This window comes from Epinephelus fuscoguttatus, linkage group LG13 (genome assembly GCF_011397635.1).
Source record: "Epinephelus fuscoguttatus linkage group LG13, E.fuscoguttatus.final_Chr_v1".
Taxonomy (NCBI): Eukaryota; Metazoa; Chordata; class Actinopteri; order Perciformes; family Serranidae; genus Epinephelus; species Epinephelus fuscoguttatus.
In genome coordinates, this window is record NC_064764.1 from 42,824,163 (window position 1) to 42,841,574 (window position 17,412).

Genomic DNA, 17,412 nt, shown 5'->3' on the forward strand with positions numbered 1-17,412 from the left:
TATATGTGTGATATTATCTCAGACATAAGATAAGAAGCTAAATATACATTTGGTTGTTAAAAACTAAATAAGAATTAAAGTCAAATAAAATCAAGATTAAAACCGAGATGATAAAGGATGTCATCTCATGTTTAGGAGATGTTAACATTAGGCTGTAGCGTGTGAAGTTTATCTCCTACATATGAGATATCAGGCTGTCTCCTACATATGGGATGTTATCTCCTATGAGACATTATATTCCTAGACAGAGATGAACTTTAGGCTTAACTGGGTTGTTGCTGAAGCAAGAAAGCCGTCCAGAATGACGTGCTCAGTGCACGATACAAAGGATATTTAAAGTTCAGCTGACTGCGTCATAAACAGCAGGTTTTACCTTCTCTGTTACCTCAGTGTAAACGTCCATCAGGATCAAGGAGACCTGTGTGGAGTCCTCACAGCGTCCACCTCAAGTCTCAGCTGACTTTGAAGTTTCTTGTGTTGAGTGTTTTCAGTCTGCGGGTCGTGCAGGTCAGATAAAGAGCTGTTTGGATGCAGGCAGCGCCGGCTGATTAATGCCTGCGAGCACTGCAGGCTAAAATACCTTCTCAATCCTAATTTCACTTCAGAGGAGATTTCAGAGGGCGCTGGACTTTTTCATGCTTCACATTGTGTCTTTGTGGGTTTTCTTGGTGGGGAGGGAAAAGCTTTTGTACGTGAGCAAAATGAGCATAAGAAATGGAGGGCACAGGGTTGTTAATACAAAGTCAAGGTCTGGTCGGATTCAAGTACCCTTAACAGAAGCCATTTTCCTTTATGGATAATTGTGTTTTGAGCCATTGAGGATTTTATCTCTGTGACGTCAATGTGCACCCAGCCTTCATCCCCCTGCCCGTCCTCTGCCTCACCTCTTTATGCCATCTTTATGTTTTTATTTTAGAAAAGCTCTTCTTCAGATGCATCCTGAAAAATCAACTTCCTGTTGCTGAGCTGATCTTTTCTCTGCAAAACTTTGCTCCATCATCCTGTTTATTATTTATTTATTTATTTATTGTTGCTGTTCAGTACAGCCACACTGGAACGAATTGGTTCAAACAGCAGAAATCGATGAAATAAATAAAGCTGTGAGTATCTGCTGGGGTAGATAAAGATTTCCTTTAGCTCGTTTCTCACGAGGCAGTTATCAAAGTGATTTGTATCCTTCGCTGAAAGACCTACGTGTTCAGTCTGTGTGCTGCTCAGTGAAGCTGTTAGTCCACACGGAGGAGAACGACACGTCTTTAATGATATTGTTGACAGAAATCTGTGAATTACACTTCAGCAAATCCATCAGAACTGTAGCGTGAAAATGTCAAGCATTTACCTCTGATTGAAGCTGGAGTCATCAGGAGAAAATGAACAGGCCTTTAAATCAACAGTTTCCATGTTTAACGACCAAAACCAAGAGATGTTTCTGCAAATTGATGCTGGGGAAATCCATACAGCATGTTGAACAGAGACTGACTGTTTGTGTCTGATGGAAACAACCTTTAAGATAAAGACTGGATGCAGTTTGGCAGCAGCAGTCAGCTGGAGGCAATACAACTTTAATTTACATGTAAAATGCTACACAGCTAATTACATGTTTTATTGTCAGCTGTTTATAATCAACTCTGATCCAGACCCACTGCCCCCCCCTGGATTCTAGTGACCTTGTGGCCTTTGTGAGCACCACCCTGAGAACAGACCTAATGCAACTGTCCTTGTGATGCTCAGTCAGTCCCACTGTGTTTATTGTTAGGTATAATGAATATTGCGATCTCCAAGGACAACGACAGAGGCTCCAGACTTTTAGGCTTATTATTATATTGATTCTCACCCAAGACAGGAAGTCCTTAAAAACCACATTTCATGAATTTTATTTATTTAAAAAAACTTCCTGCAGGTGAAGCAGGACAGTGTTCTGCAGGTGTTTCCATGTGTCTCACTTCTCAAGAAGTGCTGAGCTGCAAAAGTTCGACTGTATAATGATGACATTCAGGGAAAGAGAGGATTGGTGCTGATGCATTTGAATGCTGATGTGTTTGCACCTCTGTTTAGACTGTGTCACTGCGAATGACGACACCGCCTTCCTCACACCTGACACTCTCTGCACTAAACACTCGCCGAGACCTGTGGCGATTCATCAAGTTGTCAGCAGCAGCAGACATCCGTCATCCACTTTCACTCTGCGTGCCTGTTTTTCTCTCTCCCTTACACACACACACACACACACACACACGGGCCGTGGGGGCACTGAGGAGGCCCCTCCAGGCTGACACATTGCCTCGGCTCTGGGGAGATTGCACGGCTGCGTGTGAAGGATGAGGCCACTAACCGTCTCTGTATTGTTTTTATTTCCTGCGGCCACAGTTTGTGTTTTCTTCCTCATTCCAACAGGAAATGTATGAAAATAGGAAAAAGTGCTGATGCCAGTGAGCGGCCTATTTCCAGTTTGAGTGTAGCACTGATGCTTGGCAGGCTCTGAGTACGCATTATTCATCTTTCATGTTATTTTAATTTTAACATTGAAGAAACTCTCAGATGCTTCAGATGCTCGGGAGAAGGGCTCATTTGGTGCCGGGAGTCAGTGGGAAAATATTCAGCTGGAGCAAGAAGAGAGGAGAGAATAACAAGAAGACCGAAATGTGATGAAGATCTGAATGATGAAACCTGGGGTCTATCATAGAGTCAAGCTCAGGTAGAGAGAAATAATTTACAGTAACACATTAGTTACTGTTTACCCACCTTGTTGGACTGTGAATAGCATTTGTTGAGTTTTATTTTTGTTATCATCTACAGTATATGATCTATTCTACCATCCACACTGTGACTCCTGTTTGTAGATGTTTCATGCCGTCCTGCTTGCTGAAGGCTTAAAGGGATAGTGCACCCAAAAATGTAAATTCAGCCATTATCTACTCACCCATATGCCGAGGGAGGCTCAGGTGAAGTTTTAGAGTCCTCACATCACTTGCAGAGATCCAAGGGGAGAGGAGGTAGCAACACAACTCCACCTAATGGAGGCTGACGGCGCCCCAGATTCAAACGTCCAAAAACACATCATTGAAACCACAAAATATCTCCATACTGCTCGTCCGTAGTGATCCAAGTGTCCTGAAGTGTTCACCTGAGCCTCCCTCGGCATATGTGTGAGTAGATAATGGCTGAATTTTCATTTTTGGGTGCACTATCCCTTTAAAGGTGCTGGCTATGTGACTGCAGTGTTTCCATGAGGTGTGACTGAAAGCTCCAGAACAAACTGTATTTAACATCATTTATTTATTTACACAGGAAAGGCAGGTAAAACAGGTTTTCAGCAGGTTTCTGTTCAGCAGCACAAAAACACATCACAGTACAAAACACAAACAATCAACAGAGACAACAACAAAACAGAAGCTGCTACACAGACACATTAGGGAGTGGAGTGAGCAACATGAGATCTGAGTCAGTGGTTACAGGTGTGTTTATAAGTATGTTTGAAATGTGTCACAGAGGTTAATGCTCTCATGTGGTCTGGGATCTCGTTCCAGATTTTGGTCTTAGTGTGAAAAAATGATCTCTGACCCTAATTGTTTTGGTGAGGCCGAACAGAGGGGTATTCCAGGTAGGAGGTTCAACAAACTCTGAGTCTAACCCTGAACTCTGAGCTGATTTACCCTGAGATGGGAAACTCTGAGTTACCGGTTCCAGAACAGCTGATCTGAGTTAGTTCAGTCAACTCTGAGTATGTTCACTCTGAGTTAAGCCGACAATAAAAAGCCATCATCAATGGAGCTCCGACTCCACGATTCACCATGGCAACAGGTCAATAAAAGACAGCGCCTCCATTTTAATCCAGTGGATGTAGAGATATTAATGCATGTGTAGCAGACGGTGCACGTTTATCTTTAAAAGAAGAGCCTGAGTCAGAGCGAGGAAAGTGTCAATAAGTTAACCATAAAGTTAATAAAAAAGTTTATTCATCATTTATCAGACTTACATTTCCTTAATGAAGATAAAGTGGTGGAATCTGACTGTGTATCAGGCTGTAGATACATTACATTATATTAATAATATATCATAATATATTTGTTCAGGTTTAATCTGATGGGGAAAAACACAGGAGGCAGAAGATTTCAAACATATAGGCTAGGCTATAGATCAAAGACATAAAGACATGACTGTAAACTCACAGTCTGACCCAGTAATAATATGTTTGGTGATTTGCACCTGAAAAGACGTTGAGGTTAAAATACAGTAGATTTGAAAATGCTGCACATCTATTTGTATCTTGACTCAACAGCATTCAGTGACTTTATTTCAGCTACAAATGTAGTAAATGTAAAGACAGTGAAATGCTGCACCATTGCTCACTCAGAAATATGAACATATAATCCCCAATATTAGGCTATAGGAGTTATGTTCCATCAGTGCGACCAGTGACATCACTGATAGAGATCATTAGTCACTGATACTACGTGTCTAAAGCTTCATACCCATTTTAACATTTAAATAATTAGACCTACACATTATGTGCAATAAACATGTGGGAGCTGCTCTGACAGACTGACAGTCTGATCCTTGTGCACAGTGTTATAAAAATAATAAATATAAAAAGGACAGAGGTTTGATTCTGAGCTGAGGGTGAATTCTCGCTGTGTAATATTTGAATGTAAAGACAAAAGCTGATGTCCAAAGAAATGACTGATGTGCATAAATTCAGTAACTTCAGACAGTCCTGAGTAACAAACTAATATCCAGCAGGATTTAGACTGTGACAGACGGTAAATCTCCGCTCTTTCTGGAACGGATAACTCAGAGTTTCCCTCATCTCAGGGTTAACTTACTCTGAGTTTTCACTAAACCCGCTTTCTGGAATACCCCTCGGGAACACTGTTCAACTAAAAGCCTGAACACCCAGTCCCTTTTACCAGCCTGGTGCAGCTTCACATTTAGACAAATAAAGACCTGTCTCAATTAGTAATCTTTAATAATAATATTAATAGTCTTTATTTATAGAGCACTTTTAAAAAAACAAAGAGCCTCACAAAAATAAAACAGACAAGTAATGACAACAACAGGTTTCAAAAGAAGACAGATAAAAAAAGTTTAAAAACCAAGTAAATAGAAGACGCTCAAGTCAAGTCAACTTTATTTGTCAATATGTCACATATGCACTGGACATATGGACAATTGAAATAACATTACTCTCAGACCTGTGTTGTACACCGCTGTGTACACATCAATCTAGAACTAAAAATAAAGAAAATATATACAATATAGATCTGACTAAGCTATACAGAAAAAATAAAAAACAAAATAAAGACAAAATGCAAAGAATGCAGAGACACGAGAAACAAGAGTCTCTGGTGTGACAATAGTGCAAACAGAAATGTAACAGTAGTGCAGAGACAGACGTAGCTTATTCACTTCAAATTAAACTTGAATAAAATCAGAAACAGCTTTCTAATGTTTTATAAGAGACTAAACTGGCTGCCACTGACCCAGCTGACCTGATTTTACCTGTTATATCTGACAGAAAATGATAAATCCTGACATTGTGAATGAACCCAGCTCAAACTATTGATTTCAGTGTGCTCTGCCTCAACATATAGAAGTAACACCAAACTGAAACAGGGGCAAAAACATTAAGAGTGCTACATCAATAAGGTACTGTGGGTCTGTACGATGATAAATGAGAAATAATTAATAAATAAAATAAACGACTCTTTACTGTAGCAGAGGGAGGTTCATGTGAATAACTTCAGTTTAACTATTAATAAATAAATATGTTGATTCCACCCAAATATGAATTAACAGAGCATCTTTGTTGTTTCCTGTGACGCTGATGAGAGGTTACCCACAATGCACCGCGCTACAGCCACGTAAACGTACGGAATCATCACAGCTGTGTGTGATGAGCTAACTACTGTGCTCTGTGCACAGATTGATACCCGCATGTCATACATGTTCACATGATGCTACACTCGTTTGGTGAGTATTAAATACCACACTAATGATTTTAAATCATGTGACGTGTTTGTTGCTCGTAGCTTTGCCCCGAGTTGTCAAAGTAGCTAGCTGCTAGCTCGCTAGCCTGCTAACGTTAGCTGGAAGGGAATGCGGCGAACGAGCTAATGTTGGTTAGCTGCTAATGGTGGCTAACTGGCTAACCTGGTCCTGTGTAGCTAGCTGGCTAGTTTTCTTTTCCTGTCAGCTCATTATGTAGGAAACACTTTGAAGCACTACACACGTAGCTCGTTAATGAGCCGGTGGTTAGGGGGAAATATTATGTCAACAAAGCAAACAGTGATGTCCCTCAGGTTAGCAAGCTAGCATTAGCGTCTCTTCTCTGTCAAACCGTGGTGGTGATGGAGCCTAATTACTGACGTTAACGTTATTAACCAAGGTGGTAAGGTTGAACAGCTGAGTCAGCTATGAGGCTGTAAAATGTTCATGTTTCTGTCTCGTCTGCGCTGAAAGATGGACGTGACTGAATCACACTCAGCGCTCCTTCGTGTGACCTGATCGGCCCTCACACAGTCTGTGGAGCTGTCCGTGGTTCTAGCACCACCGACCTCACGACAGCCACCGACCAGCTCTGACCATCGTTCACAGGAGCACATAGACACATGGACACATGGACATGGACCACCAACATTACAATCAGTGTGTGTCCCAGGGACCAAAGCTCATGCATGCCTAGTTAACCATCACAGCATCTCTGTTAGTCTGATGTGAGAAGTCTTTATTGATCCATAAAGGTCAAATTAATGTTTGGTTGCAGCACGAAGACAGACACAAGCACAGATGAACACAAAAATAGGAATAAACAAGAGGTATATAAGAACAGAAGTAAAAATATAAACTATACAAACCATACAAGAGCGTTATAGACAAAGGTACGACGTAGAGTGACGAGCAGGACTGAGTGATTATATAGAGATAATCAAATAACCCCCAGTTTTTGACCAGATACTTGGATATCGATATGGCGACAGTGTTGTCGGCTGTTGGTGCTTTTTTACAGAATATTTTCACTGTGAGATTTTTGATGAATAATCATCAGTAATGTGGATATAATAACAGATAATAAAGTAAATATAAAGGTAAATAACAGAACAGTTAGAACTTCACTTCACTGTAATGCAGTCGCCTGTTATCAGTAAGAATTGTTTCCATCCATCTAGAATCAGTCAGCTTGACCTCAGTGGAGTGGATGTGTGCTGCTTATGGTGTGGCACCTGTTCACTACCTTGTTATAAAGCCCTGACCTCACCTCATGGCTGTGGGGGGACACGCCCATAAACACATCAAGCACAGAACATAAGAATAAAGTAAAATCCAGGCAGAGGTTATGGTCTCTGCAGGAAACTACATCGCCACACACTTCTAGTAGGTCATAATTGATGATTGAGAGGGCTACACTCACTTTTCTGTGAGTCTACATATTGTTTTTTTCTTCTCCTACATAGTATACCTTCAATAGAAAAAATATACACACTGTTCTGCAGACACCAGAATCCCTCTGGAGAAAACAGCACCTCAGATATATTCTTCCTCCTCTTTTGAGGTGTTCTGCTTTGTTCTGGAAGAACTCCCTCGTGTACCCTCGTACTGAGGCTTTGTTGTATGAAGGTGTCTAAGAACTTATTGCTTTAAAGCTCTTTACTTATAAAACCCACTGCAGGTTCCCCCTTACTGTGTTTAAAAATGTTGAAGTGCTGTGACACCATGTAGAAGATTTGTCTTCATGTTTTGACGTAGCTGTGGTTTAAACATGATGGTTGTTGTGGATAGTTTGACTCTCACTGACTGCACATGAGATCACTCACTTATTCATAGAGACCTGGAGGAAATGTCAGTTAGGCAGGATATTGATAAGATTGTAAAACACACAAAGTGTGTGGACGTCTGTAGAAAAACACACTATGAGCAGATAGTGTGAGCAAGAAACACTACAGGATCCCAGGGGACCATGAAGGGCCTGTGTACGTATTGATGCAGATTATAAACTGATGAATATTTGATGTTGGTTAAAAAGAGAATTAACTGTATGACTGAACTTTGACTGAAAGATAGCAGTTACTGCAGCTCTGCAGTTCCTCACATTATCCATACAGCAGAATAAACAGTACCTGAGCCATCGTTTCATTTGTCGAATCTCTAAAGGCCCAGACACATCAGACTGTCTTCAGATAAGTAGTGGTGACAAAGGCTGACTGTTGTGTCGCCTGTGTTTCAGCCAAAAAGTTTCACTTGAGTGCACCACAGAGACGACAGCCGACGGCTGAATGCCTGTGCATTCTGTGCCTGCGTGAGAGGAAATAAACCCACAGCAGCGGGCGGTGATCATCTGTATTTATCATTCAAGAAGTGAAACCAGAAAGAATGCCAGGATGGACTCAAGACGCTAGTTAGCACATGAACAACACAACCTGATGTTGAAAGAACAAGCATGGCTGAGAGTAAAGTTATCAGCGACTCTGTGGTGGTTTCAAAAAAAGGAGCAGCTTCAGTAGGGTGGAACAAACTGTGGCGTGATGTTATGAACAGCCCTGGACTTCACAGAGTCTCGTAGTGACTAAGGTCCAGCTCAGACCAAAGAGTCACGATGAGATGAAGCGGTGTGAACTGGCCAGTCTGAACTCAACTGAGCTCAACACAGTCTCATCATGGTCACTTCCTGTGAACCAGCAGCCAATAGAACAGAGCGTTGACAGTCGTTTGTTTCAACTCGTCTTGTCACAAATCTTTGGCCTGAACTGGACTTAACACAACAAAATGGATGGCTGATTGAACTGAAAGCTCTGTATTGAACAACGTTGGATACTCAGTTAATATTGCTGCACTTTTATTAACCTTCCTTCCCTCTCTTGTGTGTGTTTGCAGGGCTGCAGTGAGATTGCCAGATCTATAAGATGTCGATGGTGTTGTTCGCCTCTGTGGTCCGGGTCGGAGATGGCCTGCCTCTGTCTGCATCCACTGATTACGAGCAGGACAGAGAGCTTCAGGAAACCAAGAGGCACCTCAAGGGTCTCTCCAAGAAACTCGGACAGTTTCCCGACCGCTGCACACTGAAGACTGGACCGTACAATGTCAAGTAAGGCTGTTGATTTGATATGCTTAATCTGTGGTCCTTCTAAGGGGCCCTTTATATATGAATGCAATACAGCTAACAGCTGTGATAAACAAAGTATGATACCCAGTGATTTGTGGTTTACTGTTTGTACATGATGAGAGCAGTATTTATATGACTATGAAATGATTCACTTAACATGTTTTCAATAAAATACAGTCTAGAGATTTAGCTTTAGAGATTTGACACCCATGAGAGATGAAACGGTCTTGTGCTGACAGTTCTTCTGCTCTCTTCTTGACCCTCTAACACAACTTTGATGGAAAAATGCTTTTAATTTGAGTGATTTGACGGCTGAGCCTTCAAACTGTTTCTAAAAGCCCCGCTGGTGCTCAGGGAAAAGCTTTGAAACTCTCTCAAGCACTGTTTGTTAAGAGCTAATTAGTCTTATTAAGACAGAGAACATGAACTCAAAAGAAACTCCGAATCATCAATGAGTCAGCCGTACCTTTCAACAATCGGAATCGCTCTTGATAAGAGTCCCTTTCATCAATGAGAGCCTGAAGCATTTGCAGAAGAGAAGGCCTGGAGACAGTGAAGGTCAGGCTGACGCAGGAAGTGTTTAAAGTCACAGGTTAATCTGTTGTGTGATACTCTGGTCTCTGTAGAAGCTGTTGTTATGTCTCACACATGTCTGAAGGCAGGGGAAGATTCCTCAAATCATTCGGTGTGGAAATGACTCATCAGTAACATCTATAGCTGAATTAATTTGGACATTTCTGGAACACAAGTTCACTTATTTCTCCTTTCAAGCCCTGTTTATCTTCTGTTATACAGGGACTATATTATATACAGTGTGTCTGACAGGATGCAGAGGCTTTGCAGTAACCTTAACACATCCTACTTTACATTCTGTCATATTCATGCATTGGTGTGAACCAGCAGGGTTTGAGAACATTGCACAACAGCACATTGCAAGAAGTTGTCTATTTTAACTTGTCTCATCATGAATCTGGTCTGAACTGGGTATTACAGTACGTCTCTGTGGTGCAACCAAACACTGACACAGCTTTACAATCACAAACTAGTTTCAGTGAATTGTTTCGTGTGCACATTTTGTGGATTTTCAGTTTTCAGCTTTGTGTCATTACAGTGTGTGTGTGTGTAGTGTGTGTCAATGAAGTGTGGTAAACTTCATCTGACCAGCGCCCAGATCTCGCTGCTCATCTCTCAGCTCAAACCCGCTGGGTGACATGTTAGCGTCTTACCGTGCATGTTCGTTGGCTAAAGGGCAGTTGCTCAAACTACAGATCGTACTTCTGCATTTTTGTATGTCCGCCATCACTGACGCAGAGAGTATAAAAGTGGATCAAGAGAGAAACCCGCCCCTCTTTCCCGCCGTCTCTAACACAGACCAAACTCAGATCAAAATGAAAACACTAGGTTGTGCTGATCAAAATTAAAACCAAGATTCTGGCAGTGTGTTTCTTATTTCTGACCCAAAATGTCTTCATAATCATATTTTACTTCACTGTTTGGCTGTAATATGAGAGTTTGTGAAGGAAGTGGGCGCCATAATGCTTCCTGTACTGTTAAAACAGGCTGAAAAAACTGTGATCAAACTATAGACTGAATGAATAATGGACGTAGCTTCCGTGACATCACTCATTGGTTTGTAGACTCCCGTTTTGAAGCCTTGAGTTTGGCCGTCACCGTCTTGTGTTTTTTGGAGCCAGAAATGACCGTATTTGGACGAGAGGGTGGAGCTGTGGAGGAGCGAGGGTTGGATCCACCCTTAAATATGCGTAACGTTAAGCCACTAGCCTCTAGTGGACATTAGAGGAACTGCAGTTTTTGATGCTTCCATATTGGCCTCATTTCAGCCTCGGAGGTCACCGCTTGGATCAACCAGTAAATCTAAGCAGTGCTGATCAAATATGAACCAAGATTCTGTTACTGTGCTTCCTGTTTCTCGTCTCAAATGCCACAGCCCTTGTGCTCTAGAAACTGGTGCTTTATGACCAGAGAGTATTTGCATCTTTCTCCTGCATAGACTGATTCTTGTAATCATTTTTGCAGCTGCATGGTGAGACACCTGCCTGCATCACTCAGCTACTACTGCCCTATATCACTACTAAGTGTCTGAGGTCTTCTGATCAGGGCTCGGTGCTTCTTCCCCCCTCGGGGCTAAAAACTAAAGGAGACTGTGCCTTTTGAAGTTGTGGCTCCTAAATTTTGAAATTCATTCCCCGTGGAGCCTTTGAATGTTCGGTTTCTTCTGTCTTTTATTTCGAAACACTTGGAGATGCCTGCTGTTGAAAGGTGCTGTATAAATGAACTTTACTTACTCACTGTAGGCACTGTAAAACTAGAGGCCACAGTATTAACCATCACTCAGTGTTTTGCGATTAGGGATCAGGCCTGCGTCCCTCTGATATTTGTGCGTTAGTCATTTACTTGATTACTGAGGCGCTGCAGCTATGCGGTGACATGCTGGTATCAGATTGACCCTCATTCTTCAGATATATTCTATATTTCTGTGTTTCTGTTCTCGTCACGTCGGCTCTGTTTGTTGACATTTATGTTCCACATCAATTTAGATGTTGTGATAACCGACGTTCACCTCAGCAGAGCTCTGAGCTCTTCAGATAATGTGCAAGTCTTTGTGTCTGGGGAATTTAATTTGTGCTCAGTGTATCAATTAACACTGCAGGGCCAAAAGATAGAGTCTGCTGAGGTGCATGTGAATGTGGGATTGTGTTTAATTGGCTGTGAATCTGTTAGCCACAAATGTGCTGAAATAGTATTTGTACTGTGTTCAGAGCAGCAAGCAGCACAATCACAAACGCCATTGTGCGTTTTTTTTCCCCATAATAATCTGCACTGTATTTAGCCTGGTGTCCTAATTACAGTTTCCCAGGGTTTCTGTCAAGAGGAAGGAGTGCAGTGCATGAAAAGCAATAATGTTTGTGTGTGTTTCAGCTTTACGAGCGCTCTGGGTGTTGGATACCTGATGGTGTGCACCGCAAACTACCCCAATGTCCTGGCTTTCTGTTTCCTGGATGAGCTGCAGAAGGAGTTTATCATCACCTATGACCCCAAACGCATCAGCAGCGCCGTGCGGCCGTACTCCTTTATTGAATTTGGTGAGCTCCACAGCGTTTTACTGCACATTACAGCTGACTGTCACATAATTAACCTATGATGTCATTGCCCTGCAGTAATACAGGGAACAGATCCAAAATAAAATGCCGTCTACACAACTATAGGTATTTTAGAAAACTGATATTTTCCCCTTTGTTTCAAAAATAAAAAATCTGTCCAAACATCCTTGTCTGCAGGAGATTGCAAAAATGTCTTCCACAGCTTCCCCTTGTGACACACAGCTCGGTTAGTGTACAGGCTCTTGTTTCCCTGCTGGAGATCTCATCATGACTGTTGACAGTGCTCGGTCAAAGATACCAGTGATGATCTGGACATGCAAAAGTTTTCCTTCCCCTCGTCATCGACAACGATCCTAATCGAAGTCGTCCCACCATCTGCTGGTTTGAGCCGCACTGCTCCAAAACCACCATTTCTGGTAGACAAAAACATTGTGTGCAGAAGACGCCCCCGTTCATTCCTGAAGTGACGCACTTACTAATTGGGATGCACGATTATATGGGCACATCATTGGAAACAAAGATGACAAACCAATTTTTTTATTTACTTATTTTCTTTTTAAATTAACAAAGTGAGCATGTACAAAGCTGATAAGATTATACTGTAACCCTTTGACAGTCGGCTCGTACTGTGTTGATTATCACCAGAGATACAAAGCAGAAAAGATAACTCTGGCATGTTTGTAAACGACGATGAAAGGGTGAGGAACTCTTTAAATTCAGAGGCTGATGCTAAAAAAAACCTTAAGATGTCTCCCTGGTCTTACATGTAGCCACGACCCAGAATTTTAACGCTGTTTCACCACACAGACCCCTAGTAGGTAAAAAATAGTAGCTGAAGTTAGCTAATGTTAGCTAGTAACATTAGCCTGTTGTTTAGATATAAAAGACAGTTAAACTCACACACATTTACTCACTCAGCCAAAACCAAGACGGCAGTCACTTTAGTCGTGAACCCAGCCACACAAAATAGTTGTAGTCGTCTAGAATCTTGTACGCTTTCATCATCCCGCCATGTAACCATAGAGACGTTAGGAAGGCTGGAGGACGAGGTCATTAGCATTGACAATTGTGTTTACACCGGGCAAGTTGGTCAAGTTATAGGGGAAAAATCACTGTTCTTTGTTTATGTTGATCACATCCAACATGAGTTTGAATTTCTAACAATGCCTAAATTTAACTAGGTGTATTGTCTCAAGCCTCATCAAAGAGTATTCTGGGAAATGTATGAAATAAGGTTGAAAAAAAGATTCCTAAAAGTGGTTGCGCCAAAAATAATTAACAGTATTTCATCACAAAATGACTTCTCAGCAGAGCTGCATTAATGCTGCCATTTTATATTCATCTGTTTTATTAATTGTCCAGTGTGTGAAATGTCCACTGCAGCATCTTAACGGCCCAGTGGGCATGTGCAGATGTCTTCTATGATCCAACACCCAAAGATATTCTGTTTAAAATGATATAAAAGCAGAAACAGATCGTTAGACTTTAAACTGTGAAACCAGAGAATGTTTTGCATCTGAACTTCGTAAATGATTAAAACAATAAATCAGTGTTGATAGAAACTGAATCATGTCAGAGATAATCCACTAACTCAAAGACATAAATCTTGCTTTAAGCCTGAGAGCAGGTCGGCCTCGTACTTACAAATGATGTGTTTGTCTCCTTGTTTGGCTCGCTGTGTTTTAACCATCGTGTTGTTGTGCTGACTTTCATCCATCAGACACCTTCATCCAGAAGACCAAACAGCGCTACAACAGCCCACGTTCCCTGTCCACAAAGATCAACCTGGCTGACATGCAGACAGAGATCAAGCTGCGACCGCCCTACCAGCTCTCCCCTGAGGACCTGCGGGCTATCAATGGATTCTCAGTGCACACGCCCTCTAAATACAAAGGCATTGGTAGGACATGAGCTGCCGCGCGCACACACACACACACACACACACACACACACACACACACACACACACACACACGAACCTCACCTGAGTATAAAAGAGGTTTGTATTGTCATGCTAACTACAATCAATAAAGTTTCATCTCATCTAATCTGGTGCTGTCAGCACTGGGAGCACTGGTCTCTGTAACACAATGATATATAAAGGTCACTGGTGATTTCCTCAGAAACACCAGTAAAGGAACACAACTGGATGCAACGCTGCATCTGTCATTCTTCATATCGCTGCCTAAAAACACAAGTTGTGTTTGTGACCAGGTCACATCCAGCCTTTAGAAGCCACATGTTTGTTGTAACGTCACAGCACCAGAATTCATCCCATTTGTGCATTTTTGTCAGGCGCCTGCTGTGCGTCTGCTGGAAACTGCTTGCTCCTCCAATCTGCTGCACCTGCCATGTAAATATCAGAGCACCAGGTGCAGGCGGACCTGACTCTTAAAGGGAATGGGAGATGACATTCTGATTGGCTGAATTCATGTTACGCCCAGAACACACACATGATTCAATAAGGGTCTAAATACAATCTCTTTGCCCCTTGTGCCTCACTTTGTGTCCAGATTATGCGCCGTTTAACTTAAGTGGAGCTGGAGATGCTCTAAATGCTCTTAAGACCATAAGCTATAGATCGTTCGAACAGGCTCAAGGTGTTTTCATAATAAAATCTGTGAAACAAAAAGAAAAATAATGATCCTTTGGTTATATTGTATGTTGGTCAGATAGTCAGACAGCTCCACTGTTGCTCTGTGGCTCCGCCCTGCTACCCCTCAGCTCCACCAGACAACAACAGCCCTCTTGTACGCACCGTCACACCTCAGCTGCCCCAAGCTAAGTGATGCCACCTCGGGTCATTTATAGCGCTTGTGTTCCCCCTGACATCCTCTTCAGGGCAGCTCTCCACGCTTTGCTCCCTTTCTGTTGGTTGCCCTTGTCAGTCTCCGTTTTCTGAGAACATAAATCATTTTGTCCTGAGGGATGAAGTATGCTAATCTGATAATAGTGACGCATCTCTTCTTTTCCTGCGCCAGAGTATTCTGGAAGTCACAAGATTTAAAAGCAGTGCCTGCTCGGCTCTTCATTGCTATTCATGGATTTATTATTTTATCCTGTGAATAAAAGTCTTCATAAATAATTACATTTAGAAAATGTGCGTGTGTTTTGTCCTTTGGAAAGCAGATGTTCTTCGTAATGTTTCTGTAGTTCATTTGTCAGGAACATTTTGCTGAGTCTGTAATACCACGTCCTTCCTCTCTCTTCAGCTCCCACACAGATGTTGGAGCCAGTGACTCTCTCAGGCATCGTGTCCTGTGTGCTCAGTATCCTCTGTGGAGGCCTCAACCTGCTGCGAGGAGTCCACGCTATAGAGAGCATACTGCAGGTGAGGACGTGTCCTCAGGTTTCATATAACCTGAGTCATACTGTCACAGTTTGTCAGTGGTGACAGTAACACACTTCACTTAATTCTGTACATCTGGGTAATTTCTTAAAAGGAGGTCAGGCAGCACAGGAAACACGAGCAGTCACATGATCAGACAGGTTTTAAACAAACATCCAGGTTAGTTAAAACTTATTTCATTAATCAGGAAACATGAAAGCAATCTGTAGAATTATGACCGTCACAGTTTACAGAGCAGCTCTCTGACTCGGCCTCGCACCATAACTATTTGTTTGGACAATAAATCGTCCAGAAATAATCGCAATAAAAGTTATTATTGTCATTTTGAGACCAGCATGTGCCGCTGATATAATGATGCAAGTTCACCCTCTCAGAGAGCAAAGAACTTTTAATTCGTAAGAATACTCAGACATCGGAATATGAAAATATATTAAACATATTTTTCAAAAAATCAGTGTCTATAAACTGGCAGTGCCCAAAATTACTCAGTTTGAGATTGAAAGGCCCAAACACACCAAGGAAACACCAAAGAACTGGTGGCAGCAAAGACCAGCTGTATCGTCACCTCACGTCACCTCATGTCATTGTGTCTTGGCGAAACAGTTGCACATGAACACAGCACAAAGATCACAGCCTATGACCAACTGACACGTGTGTTCTGTGACGGCGTGAGAAGAAATAACTCTCTATACAAAGTGAAAACTGATTAAACCAACACCACATATACAGAACAGAATGTACACCAAGAGGAAGAGTCTCTTGTAGACCAACATAGAGAATATATTTATTATATATTTCTGTTTTATCTTATTTTTGTTACAATTTAAATTACGTCTTTCCATAAATTTTGCACACATTGTGCTCTTTGTGAGGACCTTGGTTTAAGTCAGATAACCTGATTATTATACTGTAATTGACATACAGCAGTAGTCTGTATTCGTCTTTCAAAAAGGGAAATAGGAAGACCAACCGGTCGGATTCAAGATGTGAGTTAGCCAGTTAGCACTTCAACAACACAACCCAGAACAAAGGATTTTTACAGCTTGTGAACAACAACACAAGCAATCGTGAACTTTCTGCAAAACTCAAGGGCTAAAAATAAAAACCTTCTGGACTCTGCCGGGTCTGCTGCAGATCCAACGTGCTGAATCAGCCAAAGAACACCTGAAAAGGGCCGACTAGTTCCAACAGTGCAGGATACACCACAAAAACTAGGATACCAGACCCTGACTGACAGACGACTGTCGGCTTGGTGCGTCAGAGCCCGAATACAGAATTTGGCCGACAGAAACTAAACCAAGTGATGCCTCATGTGACTAATAGACAAGCTTAGTGAAGCTACATTAACACTGCAGTTACCTTTATAATCCGGACACTGTGCTTCAGGTATTGATGGCCTGGGTGCTGGCTGTTTGCTGCTGGATTTACAGAGTGAAGGAGGAAGTTGTTGGAGGTTAAAACTACCAACTACAGGCTTTGTGGCTTGTTGTCAGAGGTCTGCAAGCTAAGGACTCCAGCTCCAAAAATGCAGCTGCAGGCTACCAGGAAGCTGCACTTCGTCGTCTTTGAAGTGTTTTATTATCAGACTCACAGACAAGTAGGCGGGAAAAACGCTGCGCTCAAGTCCTACTGTTTATTCTGACATCATGTTGGCGACATTCTTATGTAAACACAACTGTAACATGATGAAGGTCGTGTTCATGTGTCGTATGATAAGTCAGAAACATAATTCTGGTGACAGCTCTAATGTCCTGTATCTCTGTAGCTGTGTGCGCACTGTGCACAGTGTTCTTGTGCAGTCAGGGAATAATTCTGTGAGCCTACTTTTGGTGTCACCTCTGAGT

At 42.0% G+C, this 17,412-nt stretch overlaps 1 protein-coding gene across 3 annotated transcripts in view; it reads left to right on the forward strand.

The window, feature by feature from the left end:
- The first annotated feature begins 5,846 nt into the window (after positions 1–5,846).
- sec22a (SEC22 homolog A, vesicle trafficking protein) overlaps positions 5,847–17,412 on the forward strand; it is a 30,865-nt gene continuing 19,299 nt past the window's right edge. For all 3 annotated transcript variants that reach the window (XM_049594070.1, XM_049594071.1, XM_049594069.1), the window contains exons 1-5: positions 5,847–5,970; positions 8,869–9,079; positions 12,038–12,201; positions 13,940–14,119; positions 15,432–15,550. In XM_049594070.1, the coding sequence (XP_049450027.1) occupies positions 8,898–9,079; positions 12,038–12,201; positions 13,940–14,119; positions 15,432–15,550 (645 nt within the window). In that variant the 5' untranslated portion in view covers positions 5,847–5,970; positions 8,869–8,897. The remainder of the gene's footprint in view (positions 5,971–8,868; positions 9,080–12,037; positions 12,202–13,939; positions 14,120–15,431; positions 15,551–17,412) is intronic.